This window comes from Cucurbita pepo, chromosome LG18 (genome assembly GCF_002806865.2).
Source record: "Cucurbita pepo subsp. pepo cultivar mu-cu-16 chromosome LG18, ASM280686v2, whole genome shotgun sequence".
In the NCBI taxonomy this organism is placed as follows: domain Eukaryota; kingdom Viridiplantae; phylum Streptophyta; class Magnoliopsida; order Cucurbitales; family Cucurbitaceae; genus Cucurbita; species Cucurbita pepo.
Window position 1 is genome coordinate 7,552,146 of NC_036655.1, and position 14,496 is coordinate 7,566,641.

General features: G+C 38.4%; 2 protein-coding genes and 1 long non-coding RNA gene across 4 annotated transcripts; 2 read left to right on the forward strand and 1 right to left on the reverse strand.

Annotated features, from left to right (window-relative positions):
• Positions 1-195: 195 nt before the first annotated feature.
• On the reverse strand, positions 196-6,387 carry LOC111779749 (zinc finger protein BRUTUS-like At1g74770). The gene is made up of 12 exons (XM_023659872.1): positions 5,944-6,387; positions 4,502-4,720; positions 4,202-4,396; positions 3,858-4,117; positions 3,532-3,763; positions 1,666-3,386; positions 1,300-1,515; positions 1,067-1,204; positions 730-964; positions 590-649; positions 425-496; positions 196-338 (listed from the first exon to the last, which is right to left on the reverse strand). The coding sequence occupies exons 1-12, from the start codon at positions 6,247-6,249 to the stop codon at positions 237-239; spliced, it is 3,756 nt and encodes a 1,251-aa protein (XP_023515640.1). The 5' UTR covers positions 6,250-6,387; the 3' UTR covers positions 196-236.
• A 2,682-nt stretch (positions 6,388-9,069) lies between these two features.
• On the forward strand, positions 9,070-11,739 carry LOC111779750. Its single transcript, XM_023659873.1, has 2 exons — positions 9,070-9,578; positions 10,435-11,739. The coding sequence occupies exons 1-2, from the start codon at positions 9,114-9,116 to the stop codon at positions 11,572-11,574; spliced, it is 1,605 nt and encodes a 534-aa protein (XP_023515641.1). The 5' UTR covers positions 9,070-9,113; the 3' UTR covers positions 11,575-11,739.
• A 111-nt stretch (positions 11,740-11,850) lies between these two features.
• Positions 11,851-14,200, forward strand: LOC111780273. 2 transcript variants are annotated; one of them, XR_002812825.1, is made up of 3 exons: positions 11,851-12,437; positions 12,698-13,630; positions 13,717-14,200. It is a non-coding gene; the product is annotated as an uncharacterized LOC111780273 (long non-coding RNA). The 2 variants fall into 2 exon arrangements; XR_002812826.1 differs by having other exon boundaries at positions 13,724-14,200.
• The last annotated feature ends 296 nt before the right edge of the window (positions 14,201-14,496 follow it).

Here is a 14,496-nt window from a genome sequence, read left to right on the forward strand (position 1 = left end):
CTGTCAATGCATGGATGGTTTTATTTAATAACGTAAAAGCATTTTCATTGAGATATAATATATAAGCTTTTGGTTTTGTGGTTCAAAAATTTGCAAACCATGGATGGATGGGTTTGCACACGACAAGCATGCCGTGTATTATTTCCATTTAATTTATTTATGTTTCACTCCAGACAAGCTCATCCTTCTACAATGTGCTTGGAAAGAATCGATCGATTATTCAATATCCAGTAGAATTACAATACCCTAGTATTATATGAACCGCAGAAGGGACATTTATGGTACAACCAGTGGAATGCTGCCATTCCACGCTTCTCACAGTCATTGCACAGTATGACCTGCCAATTTCATCTATGTATCAGTCCACATTTTGGCTAAACGTTCAAAAGGCTTCAAAAAGATCAATTATTAATTAAAGACGAACCTGAGTTTTCCCAGAATACTCATCTGGAATTTTCTCTTCAGCCAACAATGCATCCAGCATCTCAAAGTACACCTGCATGGCAAAGGGTAATTAAGTGGTTGAAGATAAAAGAGCTCAAAAACTAGCTACAATGCAATAATTTCTAAGCCATAGGTTGTAACCAACCTGCATGTCTCCCAGTGACTTGCTACAGATAGGGCAGGTATAATGTGTGTAGGTGTATTCCTATGGACAACAGAAGGTTATATTAGTAAATTCATCTGAGTGTTTCATCCTGTGCAAAGCTTCTGAGAGACAGAGGGTACCTGAAAACATGCTGAATGCATCAAATGGCCACATGGGAGGGACTTGACTGGAAGGGTGGAAGTGAAGATGTATTCGTGGCAAATAGGGCAGTTGTCTTCAAGGCACTTCTCTCTGCAAACATGAACTGAGAGTGCACGGGACATGCAGGCATTGCAGTTCATGCAATGGAAGTAGTCAATCCCCAATCCCTTTCCCACTCGGCACAGGTTGCAGTATGGACAATGGTAGATATCTCTATTCAACAAAAACTCAAAGCTTTAATCATCCAATGCCTAATTAGACAGCTAGAAAGGAGAAAAGATAATCACATGAATCACGTCATTAAGATAAACATACCTAGAATCGTCAAATAGTTTGCAGATCTTGCAGAAATATTTTCCCATTGACAAATTGCCACAAGAGACGGTTGAACATGTCTTGCCAATAGGCTGAACTACCAAGCAGTTCATGCACATCATCTTTGTGATGGATTTTCTATAGATGAATGTCAAAATGATAGAGTGTAAGGACCTCTTTAACTAACTAAAGAAATAAGAAGCAAACCGAGATCATGCAGGTCATTTAATTACCTATCCAACGAGTGATCGGTTGTCTCATCATGACAATGTATGCATGTGTGTAGTTGGTTGCAACATGGAGCTAGAAGCTTGCAGTTTCTTTTGTAATGTTTGCAACCAAATTCTTTCTTCAAAGAATCCTTATAGGATGGATACTGACCTGCAAATCCTTGGCTTTCCGTTGTAACGTTCGTCTCTAATTGGGTATGGTGCTTGGCATTCCAACGGCTGAGACGGTATCAAAATAGTGAACTTTGAGTCAAATTTCATCAGCAGGTAGAAAGCACAAAAGCTTATTGTAAATAGAGACCATGGGAGGGGAAGGGGGTACTCTCCTGCCAACCACTAATCGAAATTGAACGAGCACTTCTTACCAACCTCATTAGCAAATTCTGTATCATATAGGATTTAGTTTTGGGGTCTAAGGATGAGTCTCTCGAGACCCTTCTTATTGCTGCTTCCAGATCTTCTTGACTAATTGTAAGAAGGTGGTCATGTTGGATTGATTTCTCATGTTCTTCAGGTCGTTCTGTATCGATCATATGTTCTGTGATAACATCAGCATCCCTATCAACATCCCCATGAGAAACAAGTTTTGTGCATTCTTCAAATGTTTTGTTACGTTGGCTGCCATCAAAATCTTTTGTTTCATCATTCAAGTTGAATATTACCGCCTTCTCGACATCGGTTGCATGCCATTGACCTTCATTCTGTTCTGAGGTGATGGGTTTTCCAAAAACATTTCCTTCACATACATCAGTTACTTCCGTGGAAAGATATTTTGAGATGATTTCCAAGGGATCTGAAGTCAATGAGGGAGTAGTAGTTGCCACCTCAGCTGTCACTCTCTCATGGTCATAACCTTCCCACCACTCTCTTAACCATTCATTGAACATTGTATTCCTTGTAACCTTGTGGAACATAGACATCATGTCATGTTGATCAGAAGGTGTTAAATATGCCATTTGCCAAGGTATCATATCTTGCAATATTTCAGCTTTTGTTCTGCCAAATATTGCTCCAATGAGCTTTTCTTGCTCTTCGATTGAGAAGAATTCTCTGAACAAGGGCCAAAGCTCAATTTCTTCACGATCAACATGGTCAGAGAGCGACTTGTGCAGCGATTGGCACATATCATGGAGTTCCAGACAGAGCTGCCGGTGACCAAACATTTTCCTATCAGTATTGCCATAAAAAATCGAAGCGTGCAATTCAGACATTTCATTAAGAATGAGGGATATTGTACTGAATTGGTGTACTTCAAGTTTATGATCAATGGAGTAGGAGTAGCTAATATTTTGGAACTTTCCCTTCTTCTCCAATGCTGGAAAAGCAATCTGGTCCTCAGCATCCGTATGGATTTGGTATAAATATTTTACCAATTGGAACCGCCTGATAAACTCTGTCAAGATCCCAACATTTTCAACCATCTTAGCCGAACCAAGAACAAAGTAATCCAATTCTTTCTTGAGAGCTTTGTGGAAGAAGAAAATGAGGTCTATTGGTTTTGGCTGATTAGAAGCAGAATGTGGTCGTTCCTCATAAAGATGTTTAGTGTAAGGACATGGCACCTTCACTGTTCCTGGAAAATGTATCTGCAGATTGATTCCACTAGAATAAGATGTTCCATACACTGAAGCAGTGCAAGAACCATCAGGTGAAGAATGCGACATGAAACCCTTGTTCTTGTTGTTGGAAAGTAATCCAATTTCCTCAGAGTTTGAGCCCTTATGAGATTGAACATTTGAGCTCAAGGATAAAGTTCCAACAACTCCCTTCGTTTGATCCACCTGTCCATGCAACAAATAGCTTCTGGTTTGAAAAATTTTCTGCAATTCTTGTCCAAATTGTTCGACCGAAGTTTTGCCCGAGTAGCCAATTCGTAACCACTCATGTAAGAGGGCAACAAGCGCATTGTTGACCCGAAGATCTCCCTTCGATTTGGTGTGAAGTACAGATCTCATTTCTTCCTCAGATAAGTGAGTTGAAAACCAACCAACAATACACTTCAAGAGCCCAAGTGGCAAGGTGCGGAGGCTCATATACAGAAGCTGTTGCTGTATTTTATGGCTGCAGCTCCTTCTAATCACTGGAAGCACCTGACAAATAGCTATTAAGAGTCAAACGGCAATTAAAAGGCCTGCAGGTTATTCGTTTTTGAATCAAAACCGAGGGGAAGTCATTGATCAATGTTGTTCATTATCTCAGTAAAGTAAAAAAAACCGACGAAAGCAGAGTTCATACCTTCGTTTCTTGAAAAATGAACTGTTTGCTAACTCGTACAACAAACGACTCCATGTCCCAGCACAATTTTTCCAAAAAGCTGCTCAAAGGTATAGTGTCGTGGGCACCATGCTGCAGCAGCCGTTGTAAGGCTTCAATATGACTATCACTAAGAAATGCCTGGTCGGAGGAGATTAGGTATGCGTCGGAATATTGATTGAACACTGGACGAAAGAATTTCTCCAATGCCTTTCTGTGAACCAGAAATCCTCATAAGAAGAAACATTCAGAAATTCTAGGGCTGAATCTGATTGAGTATCGAGTGTTCGAAGGGAAGTTATAGTTACCGATAAAAAAGAATTACATCAGCCAGGAACCTTATTTGGACAACCAAGGAATCAAGATTAGAAAGAGCTGTTGACGAGCAGCTCTTGAGTTGGAATAGACATTTTAGAACTTCCTTCAGATCCTTCATAATGGCACCATGCCAGAGGTGGAGGCTATCGACGGGGCTCTGTCCACTGTCCTGAGATGAATGCACCTTCATAACTTCTGCTTCTACATCTCTACAAGGCGCCTCACTGTTGCCAAGCCAAGACATTATCACCTTCACAAAGAAACATTAGGTTTGTTATTACTGATGCTTTCGGTAGGGGCGACATGGAAAACCTAGCCAGCTCGCAGGCTATACCTCTTGCAGAAGTTTCTCGTTCGGCACTACATCTCGTAGGCAGATTACGACTTCCGATTGTTGCTCCGATGGAAGAAAAGACATCATCCATGGCAGAAGCTCCTCCAATAGTATCATCGGCACACTGCAAATGAATTGCCACACAAGTGACGCCTGTTCTCTTGCAGAGAACTGTTTCATCAGCAACGGAAAAACCTGGAAATGGACGGTCGTATATATCGATGAACGCCGACTACATTAAATTAAGTAGATGAACATAAAAGGAAGAGGAAGAGGAAGAGGAAGAGGAACTAAAAAAACCTGTTGTTCTTCTTTGATCATATGCTGGCAAATGGTGGTTTGAATTGTGCCCAAACAGAAAACCAGTTCCTGAAATGGCTTGGAGATATCTTTGTTCTCTGCATTGATTTCTTCACAGTGTTCAGAAATGGAGGCGAAGAGGCCATCTAAGCTTTCATGCTCCAGAGAATACGTGGAGATTACATTTTTTGTGTGTACATCAAGAGCTGGGAATACAACCTGCCATTTAATCATATCATAACAATGAAAGTCATCGATATCCATTTATCATTGTTTATAATTAAGGAATACTATCTCCATTGCTATGAAGTTTGCCATTATACTCAAAGTGGACAATATCATACCATTGCTGAGAGTCAGTTGGATCAATATGATCCTCTTTTAATTTTCTTTTTCTCATACTTACCCAAATTATAAAAGCAAAAATGATTAATCATAATTTAATATTTCTTAGGGCTTAGGGTTTATATCGCTATCTATATTTTTTTGAAAAAAAAAAAGGAATATATATAAATTATTGTAACATTATATAACTCTAAATCAAAATATTAAGGGATTATTTAATAATGATTTCATTTTTTATTTGCTATTTGAAAATGATTTTCTCCGAAACATTTACATTTCTAGCTAAAAATTTTATTTAAAAAATAAACAATTTTTAATTTTTTTTTTTTTTTTTAACTTCAATTTTGAAAATAATTTTAGAAAGGAGATAGAAAATAAAGAATTAGATAGATATTAAATATGACCTAAAATCTTCTATTAATGACAGTAATTTTTTGTGACAATTTTTTCTTTGTATCAATTAAAATTTTAAAATGATAACTAAATCAATTTGAACTAAAAAAGTGCGCAAAATATTATTTTTAAGATATTAAAAAAAGTCTAATTTAAAATTTTGAACCTTAATCTTAATCCATAGTATATAATTTTATTACTAATAATGAGATTTATTCTGAATGGTTATATTAACTAAAAGATGGGACAAAAAGGTAATTTGATTTGTATTTTAAATAAGTATATAAAAATTTGTAGAATTAATATTTGGAGGAGTTATGGCGCATAGATTACCAACTATTTTAGTTTTTAAGTATCAACTAAATTTAAAATTATTAAATCATTTGATGTTTATTATTATTTTATCGCCTTAATCTTCCTCCACCTCGTTACATTGTTCCGACGTGGCTCCATTATATGTCCACATTATCATATTAACTCACATATTCAAACTTAAATTAATTAATATCTTATTCAATTAATTGCAACATATTTATCAAAATAATTACGTGGACTATACTTCAAAAAAAAAAAAAAAAAAAAAAAAAAAAAAAAAAAAAAANCGAATCCAGAAGAAATGAAATACAAAACATAACGCAAATTTTGGATCGCAGTTTTTATGAGTAACGAAACGATACGTATAAGTAATAGATGGAAACCCTTACCTCATCCTCGGCGGCGCAATGATACTTATAAGCAAGTTTCAGAAACTCAACTCTCCGGATCAACTCCGACACGAACTCCCGGCCATAACACCCACTCTCCGCCGCGGCCAACGTCACGCGCCGTAAATCCGCAAGCTCGGATCGCAGCGCTGTGTGGAATTTAATAAGCACTAGAACCGGAGCCTCGGCCAGCGGAAGATGTGAGAGTCCGGAATCGGAGTAGAAATCCTCGGGCGCTTCCGGCGTTTCATGATATTGATTTGCGTGGGAGGAGCGATCAAGAGAGGCGGCGGTGGCGCCGTCCATGCAAGGAAGATAAAGGTCCGGTAGGTCGGAGGGGGAATCCGACGCCCATGAAAGAAGAGGAAGAGAGATTTGGCATCCGGAAGGAGGGGAGGGGGTGAATGGGGGAGGTTTATGAAGGAATCTCCCTCCCAAAGTCTTCTCTCTCTCTCTGCAGTGGAACTAAAAGTTTTTTTAATGCCAGTTTTTGAGGTTTTTTAATTGGAGGCTTGATCGGTTCGAAAATGGATTGGTTGCCCACGGAAAGTGAGTGATGGAGACGTTGTACCTAACGCCCAACGGGCCAACCGCCAATTCCTTTTCATTTCCTTTCTCTCCCCCCCTCGAGTACCAACTCGATTAGAGCCGACTTGCAATTGCGCAGCACTTACTTCACACTTCACAACAAGTGAGTTAAGTAAATTCATTATCGGCCAAGCAACGTAGGCTCGAGCCTCTGGTCTCAGTTCAAGAAGAAAGTTTTAGAAAACGGGGGCGCAAATATTTCGAAATTCATTCTCGCATCACCTACGGCTAAACGACGTATGCTCGAATCTCTAACCCCAGTTCAAGAAAAATTTTTTAGAAATCAGGGGCAGGAAAATTTCGAAAGAGAGTTTTAAAATCGAGATTTGAAATATTGAAATTGATGTTATATATGATGCAAGCAAAAAGACAACAACAATTGCTTACCCCATGTAACTATTAAATATATATTATATATACAATGAAAAAATAAATAGGAGAATTCAATCCCCAATAATTATTATTATTATTATTATTATTATTTTGTGAGAAATTTTGGCAAATGACTGCAAAAATAAATAAAAATTTGTGTAGGGATAAGATTAAAACAAGTGACGAGGGCGGAGACANAAATCTCGCTAGTAAAAATTAAAATTATAAGGAATATATGGAAGGATTATTGGACTCAGAATACATACACCTACTATGTTATTTAATAATAAAACAACTCCAATTATATAGTATATAAAGATAGCCCAACTTTTCTTTTAAAAATAATACATACCAATTCGATTTCAAAATGGCCCAACGGAACAAATATGGATTAAAAAAAAGAAAGAAATTCATAAATCTTAATTTTAAATAAATAAATAATTTCAATTATTCATCAACACCTTAGTTAATTTATTTATACAACAACCCATATGCTTCAAGCTTCGGAATATATATTCAAAAAGAATTAAAGGGATTTTCAATGCATAACATAATTATATATATATATATATATATATATAAACCGAAATATTACTTTTTTTAAAATGCATCACTTTTATTTTTTGACTATTGACTTTTTTTAATTAGTATTTTACATTATATTTGAATCTGAACATCGTTTTGAATTTACATCAATTTTTATATTTAAACAAAAAAAATCAGATGTTTTATTATATATTTACATTTTTCCTTCAAATTTTATTGGGTCAATTACGTTTTTATTCTTTAAAATCTCACCGAATTTATTTGGCATATAAATTTTCTTTATCAGTTTTAAAATACAAACAATATGACGTCAGATTAAAAAGTAAACTTTGAATCTTTTTATTTGTGTTTTTTTTTTGTTAAAAAAAAAAAAAATATTAAAATAAATCTTTTGTCCCTCCTCGCCCTTTCAGATCTTGGTCAAGGATTTAAAATTTTATAACTTATATATAATATGGTTTACAATAATAATTCATAGCTGTATTTCTAAATTATAATGTATTTTTAGGAAATTAAATGCCTATTAAAAATAAATTAAATGACAACTTCCATGTTCTCTTATATGAAAATAGGTTACATAATTCAACTATAGTTTTTAGTATATAAACTATGGTAAATTTATATATAAATAACTGTGCAATGTAATTAGGATAAACTAAATTAAAAGTTTTAAAGTTTTTTCCTTCTATTTCTAATATTTAGACAATAATAAATTTAAGGTCAACCCGACATTATATTTTTAGAAGAATTTGAGATTTTAATATATATATATATATATGAAAAATATATAAATTTGAATGGGAGTTCTCTTCAAGTAACAAATGTAGCCAATTATTCAATGTTCAATTAATCATTTAAAAAATAAATTAATCTAATTAATCAGACATCTAATTTTGAAAGTGTGGAAAACCACGTGCGAGAGAAGCGCGTGGAGTACATGCTGTCAATCATTTGGGGTTTGTTTTGGACGTAGACTTTCTTTAAGGTAATTGATTTACAAAAATAATTAGAATAAACAAAAAAATGTCGGAGGAAAACTAAAAAGGGCTATGTTCATGCCGTCCGTACCTTGTCATCACGTGTGGTGGGGCCACGTCAGTCTTTGTCCAGATCTGATTGCGTGTGTCGGGATGGCCTCATACGTGCTTTGCTCGTGCCTCCACGTGCCTCGCCTCCCATTTTCATTTCTATAGTCCCGTTTTTTGCTTACATTTAATCATGTTACTTCTCTAAAGTGTGCTCTCCTCACGTTTTATTCTTTAATATAAAAATATAATTCTTTTAATAAACTTTTTATAACAGAATCAAATATAAATTTTAATGTTTTAATTAATTACTAATTAGATGGGGCTGCTGGCCCACCGGGTCGAACCCATTTGTATGTCCAAGCCCGTTTTCGCCTCTACTTGGGCTCAATTGTGATAACTGGGCCTGACAAATGAAGACAAATGTCATACTCCGAGTCAGACTTGCCTCCAAGAATATGGGATGGGATCGATTTCACCAATTTTCCGACAAAAGTCAAAATAAAAATTAAAAAAAGACCAAACATGAGCCACACAATCAAATCAATTCCTGACCGAACACGTATACCGCCTACAACACTGAAATGCTTCTACTTTACAACGAAGAACGAGAGCCAGAAGAAGAACCCACCGCCGGAGATGGAAGCATCGGGGTTTATGGCCAGTAAATGGATTGCAACGGCGTTTGCGATTTGGATCCAATGCAGCTGCGGTGCTGCCACCTTCAGCATCTACTCGTCGGCTCTCAAGTCCTCACAGGGCTACGACCAATCCACCCTTGGCACCGTTTCCGTTTTCAAGGACATCGGCACCAACGCCGGCATCATTTCTGGCTTTCTTTGCTCTGCTGTCACTTCCACCTTCCCCCGCCGACCCTTTGTTGGGCCATGGATGGTGTACGCGGCGGGAGCGGTTCAGTGCTTCCTCGGATATATTTTCATGTGGGCCGCTGTCTCCGGACTGATCGATCGGCCGTCGGTTCCAGTGATGTGCTTCTTCATGTTGCTTGCTTCACATGCGCAAACGTTTTTCAGTACGGCGAATGTGGTAACTGGCGTGCACAATTTCAAGAACTATAGCGGCACGATTGTGGGCATCATGAAGGTACCAACCCAAACCCTTAGTTCTGAATCCTTCTTACCCTTGTCGTATTATTCAATACCGTAGAGTATCTACTTTCCAATTTATGCTCATAATTACCTGTAACCATTGGTTTTGTACTGTTTCCCCTGTTCTCCTCCCCCAACTAACATCTCAAGCTCACATGAGATCTCACCATTCACCTATTCAGGATAGAGCGTCCTCGCTGACACACAGCTTAATTTAGTTTCTTCGCTTGTACATCCCCTGTTATCTAGCTCTAATACCATTTGTAACATAATGTTTTGTTCTCCTCTTTAACTAACATGCGATCTCACAATTTAGCCTCACTGGTGCTCAACCTCATGTCTACCCCCTTCGAGATTTAGCCTCCTCACATGAGATTTCACAATTTACCCCTCCGGAACCAGCGTTCTCACTGGCACACAGTCTCATGTCTACCCTCTTCGGGCTTTGGCCTCCTCACATGGGATTTCACAATCCATCCCTTCGGGAACCAGCGTACTCATTGGCACACAGTCTCATGTCTACCCCTTCGGGATTTAGCCTCCTCACATGGGGATCTCACAATCCACCCCTTCGGGACCCAACGTCCTCACTGGCACATAGCCTCATGTCTACCCCTTCGGAATTTAACCTCCTCACATGTGATCTCACAATCCACCCTTTGGAACTAGCGTCCTCACTAGCACACAGCTTTATATCTACTCCTTCGAGATTTAGCCTCATCGCTGGCACATCGCCCGGTGTTAGACTCTGATACCATTTGTAACTGTTAAAGGAACGGTGTTAGGCTCTAATACTATTTGTAACAGTTGAAGGAACTCTTTAAATGTGTGCGTTTTTTGTTGTTGTATAGGGATATCTTGGTCTAAGTGGAGCACTGGTAATCCAAGTTTATAACACGATTTGCAATGGAGAACCAAGCAATTTTCTCCTCTTGCTGGCGGTTTTGCCCACACTTCTTTCCATCATGTTCATGTGGTTTATCAGAATTGACAGAACAGAGTCTAAAAACGAGAGGAAGCATTTGGACTCATTGTCAGCGCATGCCGTGATAGTTGCTTTTTACCTAATGGCTGTCATCATTTTGGACAACACTTTCTCCCTTCCATCATCGACTCGTTCCTTCACATTCTCCATACTCCTAATTCTTCTTTCTGCTCCTCTTGGAATCGCAATTAATGCTCGGAGGGAGGACTTAAAAGGGACCGAAAAAACCCATGTTCTTAACAAATCTAAGTCAGTGGATACAGAGGATCTTGTTGAGTATCACGAGTTGCCCAGGGACGATGGCCAGATAATGGCTGTTGCAAGCTCTAGTACCCCACAAGCCATGAATGTGTTGGAAGCTTTATGCACTATAAACTTCTGGCTGTTGTTTACAGCCATGGTGTGTGGAATGGGTTCTGGATTAGCCACAATAAACAACATGACACAGCTTGGCCAGTCTCTTGGCTACACAGTAACAGAGACGAAGACATTTGTTTCCTTATGGAGTATATGGAACTTTCTTGGACGTTTTGGAGCTGGTTACGCCTCTGATTATCTTCTCCACTCATACGGCTGTGCCAGGCCATTGTTAATGGCAATCACTCTACTCATAATGAGCGGTGGGCACCTCGTGATCGCCTCAAGTTTCTCTGGAAATCTTTACGTGGGTTCAACTCTTGTTGGCATATGCTACGGCTCACAGTGGTCGCTCATGCCCTCAATTACTTCGGACATATTTGGGATAGAGCATATGGGGACTATTTTCAACGCCATAGCCACAGCCAGCCCTCTGGGGTCGTACGTTTTTTCTGTTAAAGTGATCGGTTACATCTACGACAGGGAAGCTGCCGGAGAACATGGGTCCTGCTCTGGCACACACTGTTTTGCGGTGTCTTTTCTAGTCATGGCCGTCGTGGCTTTCGTGGGATTTCTGGTAGCTGCTGCTCTCTTCTTTCGAACCAGGAGATTTTACGCTTTGCAAAGTAGAGCCGAACGTCTCAGTTGAAGTTACCAGAGAGAATGAGGATCACAAGATTGCTTATAGAATTTTATAGAATTATGGAAGGAAATTTGCGGTGTATTTTGTCTAAGCTTTTACAATATTGTTATCTTATTGACCCCACATAATGTTTTTACCCATAAATTGAGTAAAAAATCTTAAATTTTTTAATTTTTAATGCTAAAATAACCACATTTATTTTAAATTTAGCTCTAATTTGATGAAAGTGATGATTTTTATAGGATAAAAAAGTAATATATAATACGAGACCGATCAAAATTGGTTTCTTGTCCTAAAAGAAGTCGAAAAAGAAAGGAATCAGAACGGGCAAGATTTTAATCTTTGATCCCACCACCGCTTGAAATGGCGGTTTTCTATCCCTTTTGGCAGAGTAATTCGCGGGCAATTACGGTAGACTCCGAACTGGATCGAATCGGAAAATTCCCAATCGAAGATGATCCAGGCAGAATTGAAATGAACTTGAGATCGGAGTTTGTTAAGCCTCAAGCGACGACCAGAGAGAGGGCGGGGGGAAGAGGAAGTGGGCAAAGCATGTTCAATTCAATGGAACTGGAATCGGAGACTTCCAGGTGAAACATCTAATGGGTATCAACAGAAGCTAGCCTATGGATTCAATGCACTAGTAGGTCGTCGTTAATGATGGTGGTCGTGGGCCGTGGTTTGTTCCCTTGGCCGGTGTAATTCAGTGATTCTTGGGCTACTTTCTAACCTAGGCTTCCGTTGCTGGGGTCTCCCTTCGGCCGCCGGGTCTCGCTATGTGCCTTTCCATGTCGGTGGCTGCTCATGCTCAGAGCTTCTTCGACACGGCTAACGTTGTCACTGGCGTTCGGAATTTCCCTAGTGGGAAGGTAAATCTTCCCCGAGTTTGAAATTCAATTAACATGATTATGGGTAATTTATTTATCTTGAATACGTAATTAGGGCATTCAGCCCTAATTAGTGGTCACTATTGCCAACAATTGCTCCTGAAATATTTGGTGGTACACGCAAATACTATATTCGGTGCCATTATAGTAGCAGGCCCCCTCAAATCTTATTTATTTCCTGGTCACTGTTAGCTAAGTAATTGGTGATATGCTGTTAATCTTCCTTTCTTGGATTGTTGTAGGCCGATTATGTTTGAATTCTGGAGGACAAGCAATATTATGTGTTAGCATACCTGCAGAGGTAGGCATATATGCATAATCATCTATATTTAAGGAGGAAATGATTGAATTATAGTTCTTCTTGTGGAGTGATTTGGTCTGGCTTAGAGATGAAAGCGCCATTACATTAGATCGCATTGATAGTAAAAACTGAGATTGACATGAACACACACACACTCATGTTCAAGTGACATCTTGAAGGACGATAAGGTTCTGATAAATTTCTACAGAAAATCCTGTATCTGTTGTGCATTTTGTATTTTGTTCCATTTATGGACGTGTGAGAGCTGCTTTGTTTAATTTAGGTGGACGATTTCATCTTTCCACCTCACTTTGGTTTAAATGTATGACCGAAAACTTTGTGCAAAATTTAGAAGTTGTGTAGGTTGTATAATGAACATTACAAAACTCGAACTCAATCTCAAAGAAAACTCGAGTCTCATTCCTTTCTTCCAAGTGGGATTCAGCATCACTGGTCCACTGCTTTAAGTAGTTTTTGCAGGGTCTTGTGTGAATCTGCAAATTGAAGCTCTAGCACTAGTGCCTCCTGTTCTTCCAACCTGCAATTATGCCTATCATACTCATCTATAGATTCATCAGCCAATTACTTTGGCAACTGAAATTTGCTTCTAATATATCATGCTTATAGAATTTTTTGTGTACACGATTGTAATACGAGAGACTACACCTTTATCGCGTCTGAGCCAATTTGTTTGTCAGTTCTCTTTAACTTTATAGACAGTAGAGTTTTCTAAGATGTTCACAAGGGGTGGGGATTCTGAGGAGGGATCCAGTAATTGGAAATGTCGAGTTATTCATGATTTAACTTGATACTACGGAGTTATCCATTTTCAAAATGATTATCGACCCGTTGCTGGAAGCTGGATAGATTTCAGGTGTGTATATTCTTGGTGCATCTTCATCTTTTTTGAGTTTCTGCATTAACTTTCTTATATCCTTATGAGGCCCCTTTTTCTGGAAGGTTTTAGTTGTATGTACTTCAAGGTGGTTGATCTATTGTTCTTGAGGTTTGCGAGAGTTACATTTTTACTCCAATCTGGTTGCCTCCTAAAACTCTATAGAAAGCAAAATCAAGTTTGTCTCTGCCAATGTCTGCAGCGCCCGTCAGTCCTACAACATATGCTGTCGAGAAGCAAGAACCAGCCAAAATGGATGACTCTTACATGGCTACGTGGAGGACATGAAAGCCTCTCGTTCACTTGATGGAGAACAGAGTTCAGGGTTGGCTATGTTCAACTTTTGTTCGCTGCTCGGTTCGTTCTTCGAGCCCTGCTTCTCCCTTCTCCCTCTCGCTCGATTTACTGTCGAGTTTATATAGTTGGCTACTATATTTGCCTGATACTGTGAAAAGTTAAGAGAAAAATGTGTTTATAATGTTTAGGTGTATGATTGCTGCACCAACAGTGTACAAAAGTTGCATTCAAATTCTATTTGTTTTCTACGGACGTATTGCATTCAGTGTTCATACATTATCCGCAAACAGACAAATGAAAAGAGTGAATGATTGACTGTCAAAATTACTCTGAGCCACAAAAAATAATGGGAAAAATGGAGAGAGACTAATAATAAAGCAGCTCCTATCACCAAATGCATAGATGTAAAAGTGAAACTCTGATTGCAGAGGTTTGTTCAAACCAAATTTCATCGACGTTGATTGATCGAAGCCAACAGAGGTGGCCTTGTCAGTTCATCCTAAAAATGGCATTTCATCAATTCTGATTTTCAACTGAGATTGAGATCT